Genomic DNA, 19,838 nt, shown 5'->3' with positions numbered 1-19,838 from the left:
GGCTCATTGTCTTCACTCTCCTGGTTAGATAGGGTGATAGGCTTTGCAGGGGATGCTCCCTCTGGCCTATTGCTGTTGAGGACCCTTTTTATCCTCTGACGTGAACGTTCCCCCTTTCTTGGGGAAGGTTTGGCAGGAGATTTCTTCTTGCCCTGCTTGCCATCAGTAGCAACAGGGGCATCTTTCTTCACCTTGGTAGGAGGAGGGATGGTTCTTCTGTCCGGAACGTGGCCAGAGGAAGAGGATTTTGTAGGAGTGGTCTTGGTGGTTTTCTTCAGTGAGGCCACAGATGTTTCCTCCTCACTATCTCTGGTGGGGGAACGTCTGAGATTGGCAAGAATAGGGTAGGTGGTGTCAATGTAGGTTCTTTTAAGACCGTTCCAGGTCTTAGCATTAAGTATAGATGCCACCTTCATGGTGTCATCTGGGTGTTCCCCTACACCATCTTTCCTACAGAGTTTGGTGATGAGGCAAGGGAAGAAGACCTCAGTCTTCCTTATGTCCCTCTGCAAGCTGTTGTAGATGAGGGTTACTGCATCAAAACGGATGTGCTTGATGAGGCAGTAAATTTGAACTTGAAGTCCCCAGCTAGCAGAGGCTTCATGCGAGGTGGGGGTGATGTTGGAGTTGGAAAACAGTGCCCAGAACCTGGCTATGTCCTTTATGATCCCTTTGCAGAGGGACCCTTTGTAGTAGTTGGGATTGTTCAGGGCTACTGTCTGCTTCAGATTCATCTAAAAAGTGTACTCCTCCCTACTGTCTAAGTACTTCTGGTACAGACAATTGGTGACGGTGGGAAGGTGGAGTACTTCCTGGACATCAGCGGGGGAAAATGATACTTGTTTTCCCCTCACTGTGACCACATCAGGTGCCTCCTCTTCGGGCAGCCTTCTCGTCTGGTATAGGAATTCTCCCACCCAGTTCAAGTTCAACTCACGGTCATCAGTGGCGAAAAGCAACCACCGAAGTTTGTCCAGTGATTTCTTCACATATGGAGGCAGAACCACTTTGTTCTGATGCAGAGAAATGTTCCTTTCTGGGTACAGAATGATGGTGGGTTCAGTGAGCTCTGGTTCTTCGCCGCAGTTGGCTACAGGGACCACTTTAAATGAGAGCTTAGTCATTTTGTTCAAAAAGGGAGTTAGGGCACAAATGCAGGAAGGATAGAAGGGTTCTAAGTTTAATGGAAGTAGTAGAACTTGAAGAAATCAGAGACCGAGTTTAAATAGACTGTGGGGGAGAAAATGAAAGGTTTCTGGGACGTGGAGGTTAAGGAGAGGAGGTTGAAGAGGTAGTGGAATGGGGACGTTACAAAATGAGTGGTCAGCAGTAGGTGATCAGTTACTGATGGGATGAGTGTGAGAAGATGGAACGGTTTAGGTCAAGACGTGGGAGAGAGGGAAAAGCAAAGGGTGCAGTTGTCTTCAAGGTTAAGGAGACGGTTGCTTTTTCTGCGCGCGTTTCCAAGAATTGCATTGAATGCAAAGTGGATATGGCTGCGTATCTTTTTAAGTGACTCAGCAGGGACAGGTGTCCCAGTCACTCTTATCTCCTAACCCAGCGAACTTTCCCTTTGTCTTTGGGAGCTATGTGGTTATGGATAACCACCCCAAAACTTTGCTCTTTGTTAGAGAGCAAATGTATCTACTGGGTTGCCTCCCAGTCAGCGCTTAGTTTAATGTTTTTAGCTAGACATGGTACTTACCTCTTAAGGGGTTTCAGAATGGTTGAGGGGACCTCAGTGTCCCCTGGTAGTGATCCTAGTCTTCTGGTTTGAAGGTTGGCAGCAATCTGCCCCATATGGGACTCAATGTTCCTGACCACTGCATCATTCCTGGTGACATATTCCTTGACTTAATTTTCCAGGGTGTTGATGCGTTGGTCATCTCTATGGAAGAGAATATAGTTGTTTCTTCTTTGTTCAAAGGTTCCACTGTTGCTACCTTGTTGATACTGCTGCTGATTGTTGTTGAATGGTCTCTGGTTAATGGGTGGCCTCCATTGGGTGTTGTGGTTCTGATCCTTAATGATAGTTCCTCCAGGGCTTGAATGTCTATTTCGTCCTGCTCTTTGATTGTCTCTGGTGAAGTTCCTATTCCCAAAATTTTCTGCATAACACACCAATGCAGTGGATGGGCAGTCTGTTGAGTCATGAAGGTCACCACAGGCTGAGCATGGTTCTGTTTCAGTTGCTGTGTGTAACACCCCGTATATATCCGGTAATGTTATCATAATATCGTATTAAGTTGCGCTTAATTAAAATGTGGAATTACTTTTTCTTTTCAATTATGATGCCATTAACATTACCAACTTGCTTAATAATCAATTAATAAAACATCGCCTGTATGTAATTGCAATAAACAGCTAACTGAAATACCTCATAACATAGATAATATAAGTATGGCTCTAGTCACGGAACTACAACAACATAGACCGGACCATCTAACAGTTTATACAACTCCAAACTACAAGTACTAACAGAAAGTGTCATGGACAATCCCCATGCTCACTCAAATAAGGCAACAAGCCCAACATCAGTCTCAACAACAACATATCATAAATAGCGGAAAACATAAACAACATCCAAATCTAGTCATGCTAGTATAAGCAGTAAAACATAATCAGCTAAGCTCCGGCCTCCTGCCGCCTGAGGCATCAGTACCCATACTACCTGATCCTGAAATAAGCATTCCCCAAACGTGGGGTAAGATCTCTAATCTAGAAATCTCAGTAAGTCAGTGAGTCCTCAAGGATCTTCCACCTCAAGCTCACTTACATGTTCAATATAAGTTCAAAAACAGTTTATCATTTATCATTTCTAAAACAATGCAATGCAGCAGATAATCATGCTATGTGTGTCAATACTAATCTACTGGCCAGAGACAGTGCAGGTATACGTCTATCACCTACACACCGTGCAAGTACCACTTGCATTCACCCCGGTACACCGTCTTGTATGGCGCTACATACTCAGGCTTCCCGTCAAGATGAAACAACACATGCATATTAAAAGCCATTACATGTAAAGTTCAATCAACATATCAAATATCCAAAAGCATGTACACAGCATGCATAAACCATACCCCCATGGGACATGGTGGAACCACAACATGGCTAAACCGAGGACACGAAATCTTACCTTGCAAGCTAACTCCAAAAGCCAAGAGTCCACAGCTCAAAGTCCAAACACAACAGATTCACAATCTGTTATGGACCAATACTATATCAATAAAATGCAACACAAGCATAAAACTTAAAGACAACGCATTTCCTTACGTTTAACGTCTTAAGGCTCCATACCAAGCCATAAGTCCTTAATCACTTGATTCTGACTTAGTTTAATTAAAACAGAAGTTCAACTTCATCAATCTAGGGTCCACAAACCCCTAATAGCCTACTGTACACACAGCACAGCTACTGTTCTACGAAATCCCAGAATATCCGGATATTCCTCGGGACCATATCCGGATATCTCACTGGACATATCCGGATATGCAATATCCGGATATCCAGAATCCCATATCCGGATATCTATTATCTGGATACACAAAACCCATATCCGGATATTCATCGGGCACATATCCGGATATTTCACGACAGAATGCAGAAAATGCATTTCGTGAAGATATCCTTCCAAGGTTCCATTTTTAACACTTACTTACGTTAAAGCATGCATCTTTACACTGATTAAGGTCCACACCCCAGTTGGTTACTTGATTAATCCTTTAAACATGAAAAGATCACACCTTTAATCCATTAAAACACAAGCTCAAGGTAGGTACAACTCACCAAAGCTCAAAACAGAGGATCAATGGCTCAAGGAGCTCACCACACTGCCTCTACAGGTTCTGGAAATAAGGTGTACGAAAATGCAACACAAAGGTTGGTCCTTTCTTCACAAAGAAGCTTCTTGAAGCTTCACAAGCCAAGTAGGAAGCTCTCACCCTCACACAAGACCACTCAGCCCACAAACTGACTTCAAACAGTCATTCAGCTCAGAACCACAACTCTCTACACACTCACAAAGGCCACTAACACAAGGCTCAAGTGTTTGGAGGTGAAGAAACCAAGCAAAATTGACACGATCTCCAAAATGGTGAAGAAAGCTCAATGGAACAGTAGCAACTGACCAGCCACTCCAGCATTCATGTAGCAACAGAAAACCTAGGGCTTTGTGCCCTTAACAAGGGTTTTTATAGCCACTTACCCAATTAACACACAGTATTAACTTTAATTGCTACGCTTAGTATTTTAATCCCAAACTTTGGATTATGAAACTACATAATTTTCTAAGATTTATCATATTTTTCTTATAATTTTCTGAGCACTTTTTTGGTACGCGCTTTCCCAAGCCAGTACCGGTTTCTAGCACCAGTTCTCATTATCTTGACTTGAAATTCGTTTTACAAGTCCTACATATTATTCTAGTAATTATCATGCACTTACATTAATTTTCTGGGATACTTTTTCGGCACGCATTTATACCGACTAGCAGAACCAGTATCTGCACTTTTCTTCCGAAAAGCGACTTTCAGCATTATTACTCACTTACTATAATTATTAAAGCCTCATAATAATTATTAGAGTCAATTATGGAATCATTTCCTAATTTTGCATAATTAATTAATTAAATACCTTAATTAGCGGTGCGGGTTCTTACATTCACCCCACATTTTTAGGATTTTGACCTCAAAATCAGAAACATACCTGGTCGAAACTCGGGGTACTGCCGGAGAAGCTCGTCCTCACGCTCCCAAGTACACTCCTCAGGAGTCCTTCCGGTCCACTGCACCTTGACCATCGGAATGATCTTGCTCCTCAGGTGCTTCTCGCCACGATCGAGAATCTTTAGTGGTTCGACGGGAGTCTTTAAGTTCTCCCGAACTTCCACATCATCCGGTTGCACTACGTGCGAAGGATCTGCTATGTACCTCCGAAGCTGAGACACGTGAAACACGTCGTGGATGTTGGCCAGGTTCGGAGGCAAGGCAAGCCGGTAGGCAACAGGTCCTACTCTACCAAGAATCTGGTATGGCCCAATAAAGCGCGGGCTCAGCTTCCTCACTCCGAGTGCCCGTCCAACACCGGTGACAGGTGAAAGTCTCACAAACACGTGCTCACCCTCACTGAACTCCAGAGGTCGATGCTTGACATCGTAGTAGCTCTTCTGACGATTCTGCGCCTGCTTCAGCTTTTCCCTGATCATCTGGATCTGCAGGGTGGTATCTTGGACAAAATCCAAGCCAAACAACTCACGATCCCCAACCTCCGACCAGCAGGTAGGTGTATGACACCTCCTACCGTAGAGCGCCTCGTAGGGTGCCATGCCCAGGCTAGCATGGAAACTGTTGTTATAAGAAAACTCTACCAATGGAAGGTACCTATCCCATGCCGAGCCCTGCTCCAACGTGCAAGCCCGCAACATGTCCTCCAAGGTCTGGATAGTCCGCTCAGTCTGTCCATCAGTCTGAGGGTGATAGGCTGTACTCAGTCTCAACTGCGTACCAAAAGCTCCCTGCAGCGCCTCCCAGAACCGAGATGTGAACTTCAGGTCCCTATCACTGATGATACTCACGGACACCCCGTGAAGCCTCACGATCTCGCGAACATACAATCTAGCCAACTGCTCTGTAGTGAAGCTCACCTTCACTGGAAGGAAATGGGCAGACTTTGTCAATCTGTCCACAATGACCCATATCGAGTCACAGCCAACCTGAGTCTTCGGCAAACCCATAACGAAGTCCATGGAAATGCTCTCCCATTTCCACTCTGGAATCTCAAGAGGCTGAAGTTTACCAGACGGCTTCTGGTGTTCAATCTTCACCTTCTGGCAGATCAAACACTTGGACACAAACACAACTATGTCCTTCTTCATTCCCGGCCACCAGAAATTCTTCTTCAAGTCTTGATACATCTTAGTAGCACCAGGGTGGATAGAAAACTGACCCTTATGGCCTTCTGCCATAACCTCTTCTGTCAACGGACCTCGAGGAATCACAATCCTCCGATGGAACAAAAGCAATCCATCATCATTCCAAGACACACCGTCTTGGTTCTTCACATAATCCAAACACTCTCTCTGAACTTGTGCCTCTTTAATCTTTTCTAGCAGCTCGTTCCCGACATCAGATGCTTCCAACCCGAGAAGTACGCTCGCACACGGAGCGGTCACTGCCAAGTGGCGGAACTTCTCAACCACATCGAAGTTACCAAGTAGCAAACTGGATGAACTACTGGATTTCCGACTCAAAGCATCAGTTACCACATTGGCCTTGCCAGGGTGATACCTTAGCTCAAAGTCGTAGTCCTTTATGAACTCCATCCATCTCCTCTGCCTCATGTTCAACTCCTTCTGGTCGAACAGGTACTTCAAACTCTTGTGGTCACTGAACACCACAAACCTCAAACCAAAAAGATAATGCCTCCAAATCTTGAAAGCAAACACAATCGCAGCCAACTCCAAATCATGAGTCAGGTAGTTCTCTTCATGAGGCTTCAACTGCCTCTAAGCAAAAGCAACAGCTCTACCAGACTGCATCAGCACACAGCCCAGCCCCTTTTCCAGAAGCATCACAGTAAAACTCAAACCGCTCCTCAGGATCAGGAAGGATCAACACAGGTGAAGAATTCAATCTCTCCTTCAACTCCTGAAAGCACGCCTCACACTCGTGAGTCCACACAAATGGAGTCTCCTTTCGGGAAAGGCGAGTCAAAGGGAGAACTATCGTGGAAAAACCCTTGGTGAACCTCCGATAGTAACCTGCCAAACCTAAGAAGCTCCTCACTTCCGTAGCTGTCTTGGGTCTCTCCCAATCCAACACGGCCTCAATCTTGTTGGGATCCACTGCAACTCCATCTGCTGAAATCACATGCCCCAAAAACTTGACTGATTTGAGCCAAAACTCACACTTAGAAGGTTTAGCATAAAGATTTTTCTCCTTCAGCACTTGCAGAACTATCCTCAGATGCTCCGCATGCTCCTCCTCCGTCTTGGAGTAGATCAGAATATCATCAATGAAGACAATCACAAACTGATCCAGATACGGCTGGAAAATCCTGTTCATGTAATCCATGAACACTGCCGGCGCATTTTTGAGTCCAAACGGAATCACCAAATACTCAAAATGACCGTATCGCGAACGAAACGCGGTCTTCGGGACATCCTCCGGCTTCGAGGCAGCTGAAGCCTTATGAGGAGAACTACCCTACTCATGATTTAGAGTTGGCTGCTATTGTGTTTGCTTTCAAGATTTGGAGGCATTATCTTTTTAGACTGAAGTTCGTGGTGTTCAGTGACCACAAGAGTTTGAAGTATCTTTTCGACCAGAAAGAGATGAACATGAGGCAGAGGAGATGGATGGAGTTCCTAAAGGATTACGACTTTGAGTTGAAGTACTACCCTGACAAGGCCAATGTGGTAGCTGATGCTTTGAGCCAGAAACCCGGGAGCTCATCCAGTTTGTTACTTGGTAATTTTGATGTGGTTGAGAAGTTTCGAAACCTGGCAGTGACCTCTCTGTGTGAGGGTGCACTTCTCGAGATAGAAGCAACAGATGTTGTTAATGAGCTGTTAGAGAAGATCAAAGAGGCACAAGTTCAGAGAGAGTTCCTGGATTACGTGAAGAACCAAGGCGGTGTGTCTTGGAATGAGGATGGACTTCTTTTGTTTTAGCAGAGGATCGTGGTTCCTCGAGGTCCGTTGACCGAAGAGGTTATGGTAGAGGCTCATAAGGGCCAGTTTTCTATACACCCTGGTGCTACTAAAATGTATCAAGACCTGAAGAAGAACTTCTGGTGGCCGGGCATGAAGAAAGATGTTGTTGTTTTTGTGTCTAAGTGTTTGGTTTGCCAGAAGGTGAAGATCGAGCATCAGAAACCATCCGATGAGCTTCAACCTCTTGAAGTACCACAGTCGAAGTGGGAAAGTATTTCCACAGACTTCGTGGTGGGATTGCCTAAGACTCAGGCGCGTTACGACTCTGTTTGGGTCATTGTGGACAGACTGACGAAGTCTGCCCATTTTCTTCCAGTGAAGGTGAGCTTCACTACAGAGCAGTTGTCCAAGCTTTATGTTCGCAAGTTTGTGAGGCTTCACGGGGTGCCCGAGAGTATCATTAATGATAGGGACCCGAAGTTCACATCTCGGTTCTAGGAGGCACTGCATGAGGCTTTTGGTACGCAGTTGAGATTGAGTACCGCCTATCACCCTCAGACTGATGGACAGACTGAGAGGACCATCCAGACCTTGGAGGACATGTTGCGGGCTTGCACGTTGGAGCAGGGCTCGGCATGGGATAGGTACCTTCCGTTGGTTGAATTTTCGTACAACAACAGCTTTCATGCTAGCCTGGGCTTGGCGCCCTACGAAGCACTGTATGGTAGAAGGTGTCGAACTCCTACCTGTTGATCTAAGGTTGGAGACAAGGAGCTTTTTGGCTTGGACTTTGTCCAAGATACCACCCAACAGATTCAGATGATCAGAGAAAAGTTGAAGCAGGCGCAGAATCGCCAGAAGAGCTACTATGATGTCAAGCATCGTCCACTGGAGTTCAGTGAGGGTGAGCTCATGTTTGTGAGACTTTCACCTGTCACCAGTGTTGGACGGGCACTCGGAGTGAGGAAGCTGAGCCCGCGTTATATTGAGCCATACCAGATCCTTGGTAGAGTAGGACCTGTTGCCTATTGTAAGAACCCACACCGTTAATTAAGGAAGTTAATTAATTAAATATGAGAATTATGAAATAATTCTATAATTGACCCTAATAATTATTATGGGGCTTAAATAATTATTGAAAGTGGTTAATAATGCTGAAAGTCGCTTTTCTGACGAAAAGTGCAGATACCGGTTCTGCTAGTCGATATAAATGCGTACCGAAAAAGTATCCCGGAAAGTTATAATAAGTGCATGATAATTCCTAGAATAATATATAGGACTTGTAAAATGAGTTTCAAGTTAAAATAATGAGAACTGGTGCCAGAATCTGATACTGGCTATGAAAAGCGCGTACCGGAAAGGTGCTGCAAAAAATATAAGAAAAATATGATAATTCTTGTAAAATCGAGTAGGTTAAAAATCCTGAGTTTGGGAATAAAATGCTAAGCGTAGCAATTAATGTTATATCTGTGTGTTTAATGCTTAAGTGACTATATATAGGCTTGTTAAGGCACAAAACCCTAGACATTCAGATTTTCTACGTGACTCCTTTGGTGGCTGAGTGTTGGTTACAGTTCCATTCCTCATTCTTCACCATTTCTTGAGCAAGTGGGCTCCTTTTGCATTGAGTCTTCCTTTTTCTTCATCCTAAACACTTAGTTGGGGTGAGGGTGAGCATTGTGAGTGAAAAGGCCAGCCATTTTCTGAGTTTGGGGACTGTCTTGGGGTACCTTGAGGGCTGACTTGTTGGGTTGAGTGTTGTGAGCCTTGATCATGGCCCTTTGAGGTCCAAGGAGTGATCTTTGGATGCTTGAACCAACCTTTGTGAAGGCATTTTCGTTTTCTGTATGAGTCAGAGTTTGAGAAGCTGATTGTGAGCTCCAAGAGCACTCTTTCCTCTGTTTTAAGCTTTGGGGTGAGTTGCCTAACCTTGATCTTGGGTTTTAATGTTTTAAAGGTGGTGTCTTTGCATGTAAATGAGTTAAGCATGTAACCAACTGTTGTATGAACCTAAAACAGTATACAAATGCATGCTTTGACGTTTTAAAGTGTTAAAAATGGTACCTTGGATGGATATCTTCGCGAATGTAGAAGCTGTTGTCTGTCCCGAAATATTCGGATGTGTATCCGAATATTAATATCCGGATATTGATATCCGGATATGGGGTCCCTTGATATCCGAATATGGATATCCGGATATAATATCCGGATATGGATATCTGGATATAATATCCGGATATGGATATCAGGATATGATATCCAGATATTGATATCCGGATATGTCCCCGACAAATATCCGGATATTCTGGGTTTGCGAGGAACAGTAGCTTACTGTTCATCTAGAACTGATGTTTGGGGGTTTATGGACCCTAGATTGTTGAAGTTGAACTTCTGTTTTAATTGAACTAAGTCAGAATCATTGTGATTAAGGGCTTGTGGCTTTGTGTGAAGCCTTAAGACGTAAAACATAAAGAAAGGCGTTGTCTTTAAGTTGTATGCTTGTAGAGTTTGATTAATGATATATATTTGGTCCGTAACAGATTGTGATACTACTGTGTTTGGACTTTGAGATTGTGTTGGACTCTTGGCTTGGATAGCTAGCTTGCAAGGTAAGCTTTCGTGTCCTCGGTTTAGCCATGTTGTGGTTCCACCATGTCCTATGGGGGTATGGTTATATGCATGCTGTGTTACATGCTTTTGATGTTTTGGAAATGCTATTGAGCTGTTATATGCTAGTGCCTTTATGATATGCATGTGGTGTTCCACCTCTACGGTAAGCCTGAGTATGTAGTACATATAATATGGTGAGGCTGTGGGTGAGGTGCAAGCGGTGTTCTTTGTACTATCTGTAGGTAATAGACGTATTCCTGCATTTCTCAGGCCAGTAGAATAGTTTAAACACACATGGTATGAATATTTGTTGCACTGCATAGTTTTGAGAACTTATATTGAATTACTGTTTTTAGAACTTATATTGCACATGTAAGTGAGCTTGGGGTGGAAGATCCTTGAGGACCCCTTGTCTTACTGAGATTTCTGGTTTAGAGATCTCACCCCACGTTTGGGGAATGCTTATTTCAGGTTCAGGTAATGCGGGGGTTGAGACCTCTAGTGGCAGGAGTTTTTCTAGTTCATAATTATCAAGCATTAAGCCCCACCATTAAAGGTATTACTGTTTCCCAACAATAACACAGGCTTCCTAGGGCATCATGCCCAAATGAGGACTTTCCCACGCATTAAAACTGATTTCTGGTCATTTTGACAGGTGGTAATCGATTACCAAGGACATGGTAATCGATTACAACACATGGTAACTGATTACCAAAAACAAGGTAATCGATTACTGAACATGGTAACCGATTACCAACGAAAATTGATCGATTACCACGCGAGCAGAACAGATTTCTGCAGAATTTTTCTGCATAATCCGAAGTAAAAATGGCTCCCATTGATCCAAGGTGCGGTTTTGACCCAAAACAAATGTTCATTATCACTTATTAACCCTAGATTAAGAACCCTAAGCTTGAATGATTAAAGTTATCTCTTATCATGACACAAACAAGCTATTTTCATGAAATTTCAAAGGGAATGTTCAAGGTATACCTATAGGGGCTCAAACTCAGCAGCAAAGAGTGCTCTTGGAGCTCTCAAATTTGTCCCAAAAATCAGATTCTACAAGGCCACGAAATGGTGACCAAAGCTTGATCATTTCTCCACCACAATGGCACCTTGAAGCTTCAAATGCCAAGTAAATGGTCTCCTCTCCAACAACTCAGAATATAGCCCTCACACACTCAAGAAAAGAGCTACCAAACTCAAAAATGTCAAGACTTCCACCCATCCAAGGCTAGAGCACACTCAAACAAGGAACTCTTGTGAAGAAACCAAGAGAATAGGTGGTCTCTTGATGTTTCAATGGAGAAAGAAAGATGGAGAAAGGTGGCTGCCTCAAGGATCTCGGAAATGTCACGCAAGGTTTATGTTACACTAGACTTTACTAGGCTTTGGCTTAAATAGGTCAGGCTTGTGTAAAATACTTTAGGGCTGACCTAATCTGTTAATCTTGTGTAGGCACAAATTACAAGTCTAACCTGACCTATGTTTAAAAAATCAAAGCTTTGGCCTAGACCTGTTTAAGTCTATTAAACATTCAATAATAAAAAAATAATTAAAATAATATTACTTATAGGCCGACCTGTATACTTATAGGCCCAACATGTTAAAAAATCCTTTAGTCTGCTTTCTAAATAAACTTTTTCAATACCCTAAACTTATTCTATTCGGTTATATGTGTTAGGCTAAGTCTGACCTGATTTAGGCTAAGCAATAGGTTCCTGTGGTTGACCTAGCTCATTTACACCCCTAGATCCAACACACTTTTACGTGTGTATTAGATAAAATTATTTCCTACAACATAAGAAACCTTATATATATATATATATATATATATATATATATACATTCAATGTTTGTAATCCATTTTAAATATTATTATTATTCGATTTTGCTGAATTAAATTTCAAATAAAATATAATATTAGTGGAACATTGAAATTTTCAATCACATATTTTTTATTTTGCTAGAAATAAATTTTAATTTATTATAGTACTATGTTATATTTAAGGGGATGTATTGGATTAGGATTTTAAAAGATTTTTTTGAGCTAAAAAATCTTAAAGATTTTAAAAGACTATTTAGAATTGGGAAGACTTTAAAGACTTTTTCAAAAGACTTTTTTTACAATCAAGATTTCATAAGATTGGATTTTAAAATATTTTAATAGAATTTATAAGATTTGAAAGGACAATACGGATTTATAAGATTTTAAAAAACCATATGAATTTTTAACAAACATTCAAAATTACAAGAGTCAATAAAAAAGGGAAAGGTTATACTTACAACCTATTTTTGTTTACAATATTTTACAATAATATCTTAACCGTTGATTTTCGTCAATCAACGGTTATCATTCATTGTAAATTAAATATTAATTAATGAGTTTGATTTGCGAAAATAATAACCGTTTGTTGACGGAAATCAACTGTTAAGATATGGTTGTAAAAGGTTGTAAACAAAAATAGGTTGTAAATACAATCTCCCTCATAAAAAACCAAAAAAAATGCAATGACATTAATAAAAAAAAAAAAAACCTAATATAATTTTCTCAATCAGTAAACAACAGCTTTTCACATATCTAATGGGTTGAAAATTATCTTCTTCATTTGGTATCAAAGCTATGCATATATGATTATAAGAACCAATTTTTTTAATTATAAAAATAATTCTAAAATTGCATATAGAACCTAAAGTTCATGATAAAATTTCGTTTGGAATTTTTTGCAATTGATCTTGAAAACCTTGGGGTTTTTATTTTACGCGATGCTAGTTTTCTAACCATATATCATATGTATATTTTCATTGAATATTCAAAGAAAATTTTGAATCTGAAAAATTTCTCAATTTTTTTTCAATCGATACATTGAAATCTTAAATTGCTTTGGGGCTTTTGAGAAACAAGCTTTTAGTTATCTATTGACACAAAAATTGTTTGAAATCACTTTCTATAGTGAAGGAATTTCGTTCATGAATGTATTGTTACGAAATATATAGTTCATATTATGAAGTTTCAATCTTTCTTTAAATTGATATTGTTTCATTGATGTAAAACGAAAATTGGTTTGAGGGTTTTAGTTTCCCTGTTATCTTTTCACTGTTTTATGTTGTTTTTAATACGTTTTTGTGCCAAGGAAAACCGCGACCCATAGCTTGAAAATCATTTTTCTTCCAAAATTTCTCAAAAATATGTTATTTTTTAGATAGATTATATTAAAATCTCGTTGATTTGTTGTTTCTGGGTTGTTTTATGATGAAAATTTCGTATAAGATCATAAATGTGAAACAAAGATATGAAATTCAAATAACAACCGGGTTAATAGTCCAAGTACGGGTCAATCAAAACGTTAGCTTGAAGACAGGATGTCAATTGCTTGTAATGACGTTTGTAGCTGCAATTGAGGAAATTTTTCCTGATGCTGGAGTTCTTGTTATTATTCCATGATTCCATCCATATCCACAATATCGGTAGCAACTGTCATTTGAAATTCAAATTATATTTAATTTATCTTTTATTTCTTTTTATTTTTTTGGTAAGCAATTTATCTTTTATTTTAATTAGTTTTAAGTTTGTCTGATCTTATCTCATTAGCAGAATTAGTTATTTCATTTCGAATTATGTTATTGGATATTTTACCTCATCTATAAATAAATAGTCCATTAATCACAAGAGGAATCAATGAATTAACAAATCAAAATCTTCTTTTCAAATTATCTCTTATTTCTTAATCTTTATCTTATTCTTCCCTTATCCCTCCTTTTTTTTTTTGACCTAACTTCTCTCACAAGCGCTTCAATCATTCTCCTTTTCCCAATCATAAATATTTTTTCCTTCTAATTTTTATCGCTACGAATATCGATCCCTCGCACCCATCTATTCAGTTATTTTTTTCACCAAAGCTTCATCTTTTCCCTTGTGCTACTCCCTCTCCCTCCTATTTTCATTTTTCTCCCTCGTTCCACCCACCATTTTTCTCTCATTGAGATTACAAGCCTAGAGCCTAAAAAAAAATGAGTACAAATGAAGGAGTAGATCTCATTAGCAATCTTCCTGATGAACTCCTAGCTGCTATCATATCCCTCCTTCCAGGCTCCGAAGGTGTGAGAACCAGCATACTTTCGCGACGCTGGAAATCAATATGGATGCACTCTTCCCACCTCAGCTTCGATCAGAGACAAATGTTACGGCCTTTTATCGATTTATATCTTCAAACTACGAGCCCATACAAGCGTCTTAAAACAGCTTTGCGTCGTAAGGTAATGCCTAGAGAGGAAGGAGATGCAGATGCAATTGGCCAAGCAGCCATGCTGATCAATTCAATCTTGGATACTCACTCTGGTCCCTTAACAAGTTGCAAGATTCGACACATGGATGAGAGCTGTGCAAGTGGGGAAGCTGTGGGGTGGATGAGGAAGCTATTGGAGCAGAAAGGGGTGAGAGAGCTTTCCATGGAACGCGAATCCCCTCTTAATGCATTTCGTATACAAAATGGACAACGTAGACTGGAAGAACATGGAATGACTCTCGATTTGCCTTTTGATATTTTTTCAGGTTTTGAGGTGCTTCAATTGAAGAATTATTACCTTAATACTTCACCCTCTGTTGATGTTCCTCAAACTTTAAAAACCCTAACATTTATTAAAGTGAGTTTGCCGCCAGTGGATTTGCAAGGGATTCTCTCCAACTGTTCATCCCTTGAAAATCTAACTCTTGACTCTTGTGGTTTCAGAAAAGAGGTTAAGATCAACTGTCCAAGTCTCAAATTTTTTAAAATTTGTAGAATGACTGTGAATGAGATTGTGATTTCTGCTGCTAACCTTGATGTCATAGAGTTCGATACCATTGTTTCTAACCCTCAAAGACTGGATTTAAAGGCTCCAAAACTTAAGGTTCTCCGTTGTTACAATGATTTCAAATTTGAAAGGCGTTATTATTCTGCATCTGGGAAAAAGCTTTTGACCTCAATGGAGCTTCTAGAAGCTTGCCGTGATATTCAAGTGAGTATTTATTCTCCACCAGTCTATACTTCACTAATAAGATTATAGTCCAAGGTTATAATTGGTTAGGATCGGACTCTGTCATGGTTGTGTCTAGTTTATCCTGTGTGCATTTGCTTGCAATTGAGATGTTGTGACTGTGTCACGTTATGTTATCTACAATTTAAACCTCATGATGTACTTGTTTGATTTAGAAGTTTGTGTAGACATATGCTTCATACCTCCGTTTTAAGTTGATTATTTATAGACATATTCTACAATTTAAGTTGTTTATTTTATTTATTGTTATTATTATTTTTTTGCAGAGTCCTCAGAGTTCAAGCATCGCCAATGTATTTGAGAATCTGGTTACTCTCTCCATTGAATTAGATTTGAACAATGTCAGAAATGTCATATCTCTCTCTTATTATCTTAGATCTTGCCCTCATTTGCAGAATCTCGAAATAAACAATAAGGTACACTTACGATTACTTTAGTGAAATGCTTGTAATTTTCCTTTTATATTTAGTGACACGTACAGTTTTATCCTGCTACAGGTTAGGAATGAGTCAATGGATCACTACAGTAGTGTGTTTAATGATAATGGAGATGATTGGCTGCTATTCCATAAGCATTTCTTTTGGCAGAGAAGGGTGCATTTTGAATGTATTAATCACCAATTGAAGACCATTTGCATAAGGGGTTATACAGGTAAAAAACTTGAAGTTGAATTTGTTAAGTGCATAATAACTACTGCTGAAAAGATGGAGAGGATCACAATTTGCTTTGTTGATGATTGCTCATGGGCACAAGCCACTGCTACTTTGGTGCGAGCTTTAAAAAGTGGATCTCAACTCGAAAACTATACTAATGGTCTGTATTTTCATTGTAATTTCATGGTTCTAAACATTGCAATTTTCAACTCTAATATTTGTTAAATTACAAAATAAAAGTATTGTTTATTTCTTGTTTGGTATTTTCATATATTTTCATTGATTCAAAAGCATGGGGCTGTTTTATTTCTGGTTTAGGCCAAAATTAATTCCTTATTTATCACTCCGAATTTTTCTTTGATATGCCTTATTTTTTTTGTACAAAGAAGAAAATAAACGGACGCAAACTAACTATCCAACATGGGCATTACTCACACTACAATCACCCAATAGGAGATCTATACACTCCTCAGGAGCTTGACTAAACCAAACAGTATCCCAATCAACATTAGATGCATGTCCAGCCATCCAATCAGCCACCCTGTTGGCCTCTCTATACACATGACCAATCTGAATAACCCAGTCTTTCTCCAGCATTTCCTTGATTCTGAGTGACAAATCATGGCAAGGATGGGAAAGCATACAGCCATGAAGACTAATGTCAAGAGCATCCATCGAGTCAGTTTCCACCAAAACCTGCTGGTACCCTTTCACCCAAGCCCATTCCAACCCAATTAGGACACCCCATAATTCTGACATCAGTACATTACCACCACTTAGTCTCCTGGAAAAACAAGACACCCAACTCCCATTGCCATTACGGATGACCCCACCACAACTGAATCTTGCTCCCTCCTCAGAACAGGCACCATCAGCATTGATCTTAATCCAGTTAGGAGGAGGCACTTTCCACTGAGCTTTCCCCTGTTTCTACCCTCATCAAATAGCCCAGCTTTGCAATATAAGGACTCAGCCACAGAAATATTTGTCACAACCGAATGGGCAGCAAACACCACCTCTGATGGATTCTTCCACTCATCATTAAAAACCCAATTGTTCCTTTCCTTCTATAGAAGCCAACACACTACCCCAAAAAGCCTCCTCCAATCTTTGTTTTGTTTTTTCCTACACAAGTTCCTATCAACCCAATCAGAAAATTCTCCTTCCCAAAATAATTGGCCTCACTGCCAGTGAGGCATAGTTGCCAAACACTCCTAGCCCAACTGCAATCTCTGAAGATATGGCTACAATTTTCAGTAGCAAGGAAACACCTGGGACAAAGAGCATCCTCACAAAGATGTCTTTTAACTCTTTGCTCATTAAACAACAGATTTTCCCCAATAAGAAGCCAGAGAAACGATTTAACCCTATGAGGGCCCTCCCAATCCCAAGCAAGCATCCAATTTCTTTTCTCATACAAGATAGGCTGACCAATCAAGGAATTATAAGCAGACTTAATCGTAAATGTACCTGAGGGAGAATAATTCCATAGCACCTTATCATCCCCAGCTTCCACAGAAGAAGGTCTAATTTTAGAAATAGCGATAACAGCCTCCTCATCCAGGTAGTCCTTGAACATCTCCCACTGCCAGCCCCCTCTCTGTCAACACAATCAGACACCTTCCAGTTATTAGCATCCTCTGGAATGGGTTCAACCACTCTCTCAATCAGTCTCCCCATCACAGGTACCCACTTATCCAACCCAAAACATAGTTTGAGTTCCATTTCCAATAAGAATTTTCACCCCTTCCTGAACATGGCTCCAGCTTTTGCAAACACTTCTCCAAGTATTAGAATTACTTCTAGCTTCCTTCAGCATTGGAACTAAACCCGAATCCACCTTGTACTTACTTCTGAGGATTCTGGCCCAAAGAGAGCCAGAATTTGTCATCACTCCAAACCCAATCTTCATGGCATAAGCCTTATTAACCAGACTTTGGTCTCTCAAGCCAAGTCCTCCCTCCTCCTTTCACCTGCAAATGTTATTCTAGCTAACCAGATGAACCTTCCTCTTAGTAGAGCTTGAACCCCAAATGAATCTCCTAGTCAGTTTCTCCACCTCCTTACATGTACCAGAGGGGACATCAATAGTCTGCATAGCATAAGCTGGAAGAGTCTCCAGCACTGATTTAGCCAGTGTGACCCTCCCTGCCAGGGATAGGACATTCTGACTCCAAGATGACATCCTGCATTGCACCCTCTCAACCACATAATTCAAGGATTTCCTAGATACTCTTTTATGGTTGAGATTCACCCCAAGATACTTCCCCAAATCACTAGTGACACCCACTCCAAGACACTCACTAATCTCTATAGCCCTATTGAAGCCCACATTACTAGAAAAACACACTCTAGACTTCTCCACACTGATTTTCTGGCCAGAGGCAGCAGAGAACACCTTGAGAACTTGATTAATAACAAAAGCTTGATCCAGGGAAGCCTCAGCAAACACACTCACGACGATTTTGGATCTGAGACGTAAACATTACACAAAAAACCGTTAAAATGGAGAATGAAATCCAAAAGACTCATTTGGTGAACTGATCATAGCCTCCTCAGAGGTTATACACCACATCAAAGTGAAGGGGTGTGTTTGCTTCCACATAAACTTCCTTCTCTTTACAAGGATGTTGCTAATTCTTATAGAATTGTGAATTGGAAGCGTAGTGATGATCATCCACAAGTGGAAGCAATGAAGAGCAAACGAAATATTTAGGCAGTCTTAATACTATAACTGAAATGCATGCATATACCAAACAGTTTGATAAAAAAAAATCTTTTTCATTGCCAAAAGATTAATTACAAGGGAACGGAAATAAACTAAATTAAAAACAGGATTGAAAACAAACTAAGCTAAGATAAATAGGAGGTTTTCTCCTTTTCATTGTGGAGGTCTCCTGTCCCAGGGTTCTTTTTTGCAGCTTCAGCTTCCTTGGCTTCATCAATCTCCTCCTGTGTCAATGGTCTCCTCCTGAGCAGATCTTGCAATCTGCGGACTTCATTTACAGGGAGCCATTTCTCAGCATCCCTCAGTAGATCGCTGATGATTGCGACCAGGGAGTTGATGGTGGATCTCATCATGGTTTTGTCAGTGCGAATATGGATTAATTGTTTTTCAACATCCAGCAGTCTCATTTCCAACTCATGAATCCTCCTCTCCAGGTACGTTCCAAAGGCCCTGATTTCTTCTTTGGTTTCCTTACGTTCTTCAGCTTGTTTAGAGATGAGACTGTTGAGTAAAAGTTATGTTGTGTGGTTGCGCAGAGAGTTAGAAAGGATTAGGCAGTTAGCTGCCTTAGCAATTTCTCCTTGGACTGCTTGGAGTATTGATTTATAGGATGCAGCACTGGCTTCCTTGATGGCTATTTTTATGGTGCTGAGCTGTTGTTCTCTCTACTCCTTCTGCTGTTCCTGAAAGGTGTTGAAGACAGAGGAGAGTTGTGCCAGTCCGTCCCTTAGAGCCTGCAGCTCTGCATTTGTGCTTGTCATGTCATGTCAAGTTGGGGGACGAATTTCTTTGCTGGCAACTGTTTTTCTAACTTCTCTCCAGCATTTCAAAGATTTCAGCAATCCCAATTTGTGATTTTCTTCTAGCTGCGATGGGGATTGCTGCAGTAGGGGAGGAGTGGGTTTCCTTCTCTGCTAGTTATTTTCAGTAGCAGAAGGTATGACAGGTGTTGTGCTGGGTTCATCCACTGGTGGTCTGGATGACGAGGGCATGGTCACAGCTTGTTCCTCATCAATGGAGGAATTGTCATCCCTTTTTTTTCCTGCCAAAGCTCTGGCAAGAAGCTCGTCCCAAGATGTGGACGGGTCCAGAAGAAATGACAGAGCCCCAGATTGATCTGCCTGGGGCTTGTTGTCTTTGCTTTATTTAGGGG

The 19,838-nt window shown here is 40.8% G+C and overlaps 1 protein-coding gene across 1 annotated transcript; it reads left to right on the top strand.

Moving 5' to 3' along the window:
* The first annotated feature begins 14,278 nt into the window (after window positions 1-14,278).
* Window positions 14,279-16,182, top strand: LOC133302574 (F-box protein At1g80960-like). Its single transcript, XM_061502378.1, has 3 exons — window positions 14,279-15,265; window positions 15,571-15,720; window positions 15,802-16,182. The coding sequence occupies exons 1-3, from the start codon at window positions 14,279-14,281 to the stop codon at window positions 16,180-16,182; spliced, it is 1,518 nt and encodes a 505-aa protein (XP_061358362.1).
* Window positions 16,183-19,838: the final 3,656 nt, after the last annotated feature.

Source organism: Gastrolobium bilobum, unplaced genomic scaffold (assembly GCF_033153095.1).
Source record: "Gastrolobium bilobum isolate Gb01-03AN ecotype WA unplaced genomic scaffold, APGP_CSIRO_Gbil_v1 utg188241, whole genome shotgun sequence".
In the NCBI taxonomy this organism is placed as follows: Eukaryota; Viridiplantae; Streptophyta; class Magnoliopsida; order Fabales; family Fabaceae; genus Gastrolobium; species Gastrolobium bilobum.
This window is presented reverse-complemented; position numbering and strand designations above follow the sequence as displayed.

What these genes read in the sequence shown, in the direction of transcription:
- LOC133302574 (XM_061502378.1), top strand. Translation starts at nt 14,279, where the DNA reads ATGAGTACAAATGAAGGAGTAGATCTCATTAGCAATCTTCCTGATGAA. An exon ending in AAGCTTGCCGTGATATTCAA is followed by an intron (nt 15,266 to 15,570) that starts GTGAGTATTTAT and finishes ATTTTTTTGCAG; the next exon opens with AGTCCTCAGAGTTCAAGCAT. An exon ending in ATCTCGAAATAAACAATAAG is followed by an intron (nt 15,721 to 15,801) that starts GTACACTTACGA and finishes ATCCTGCTACAG; the next exon opens with GTTAGGAATGAGTCAATGGA.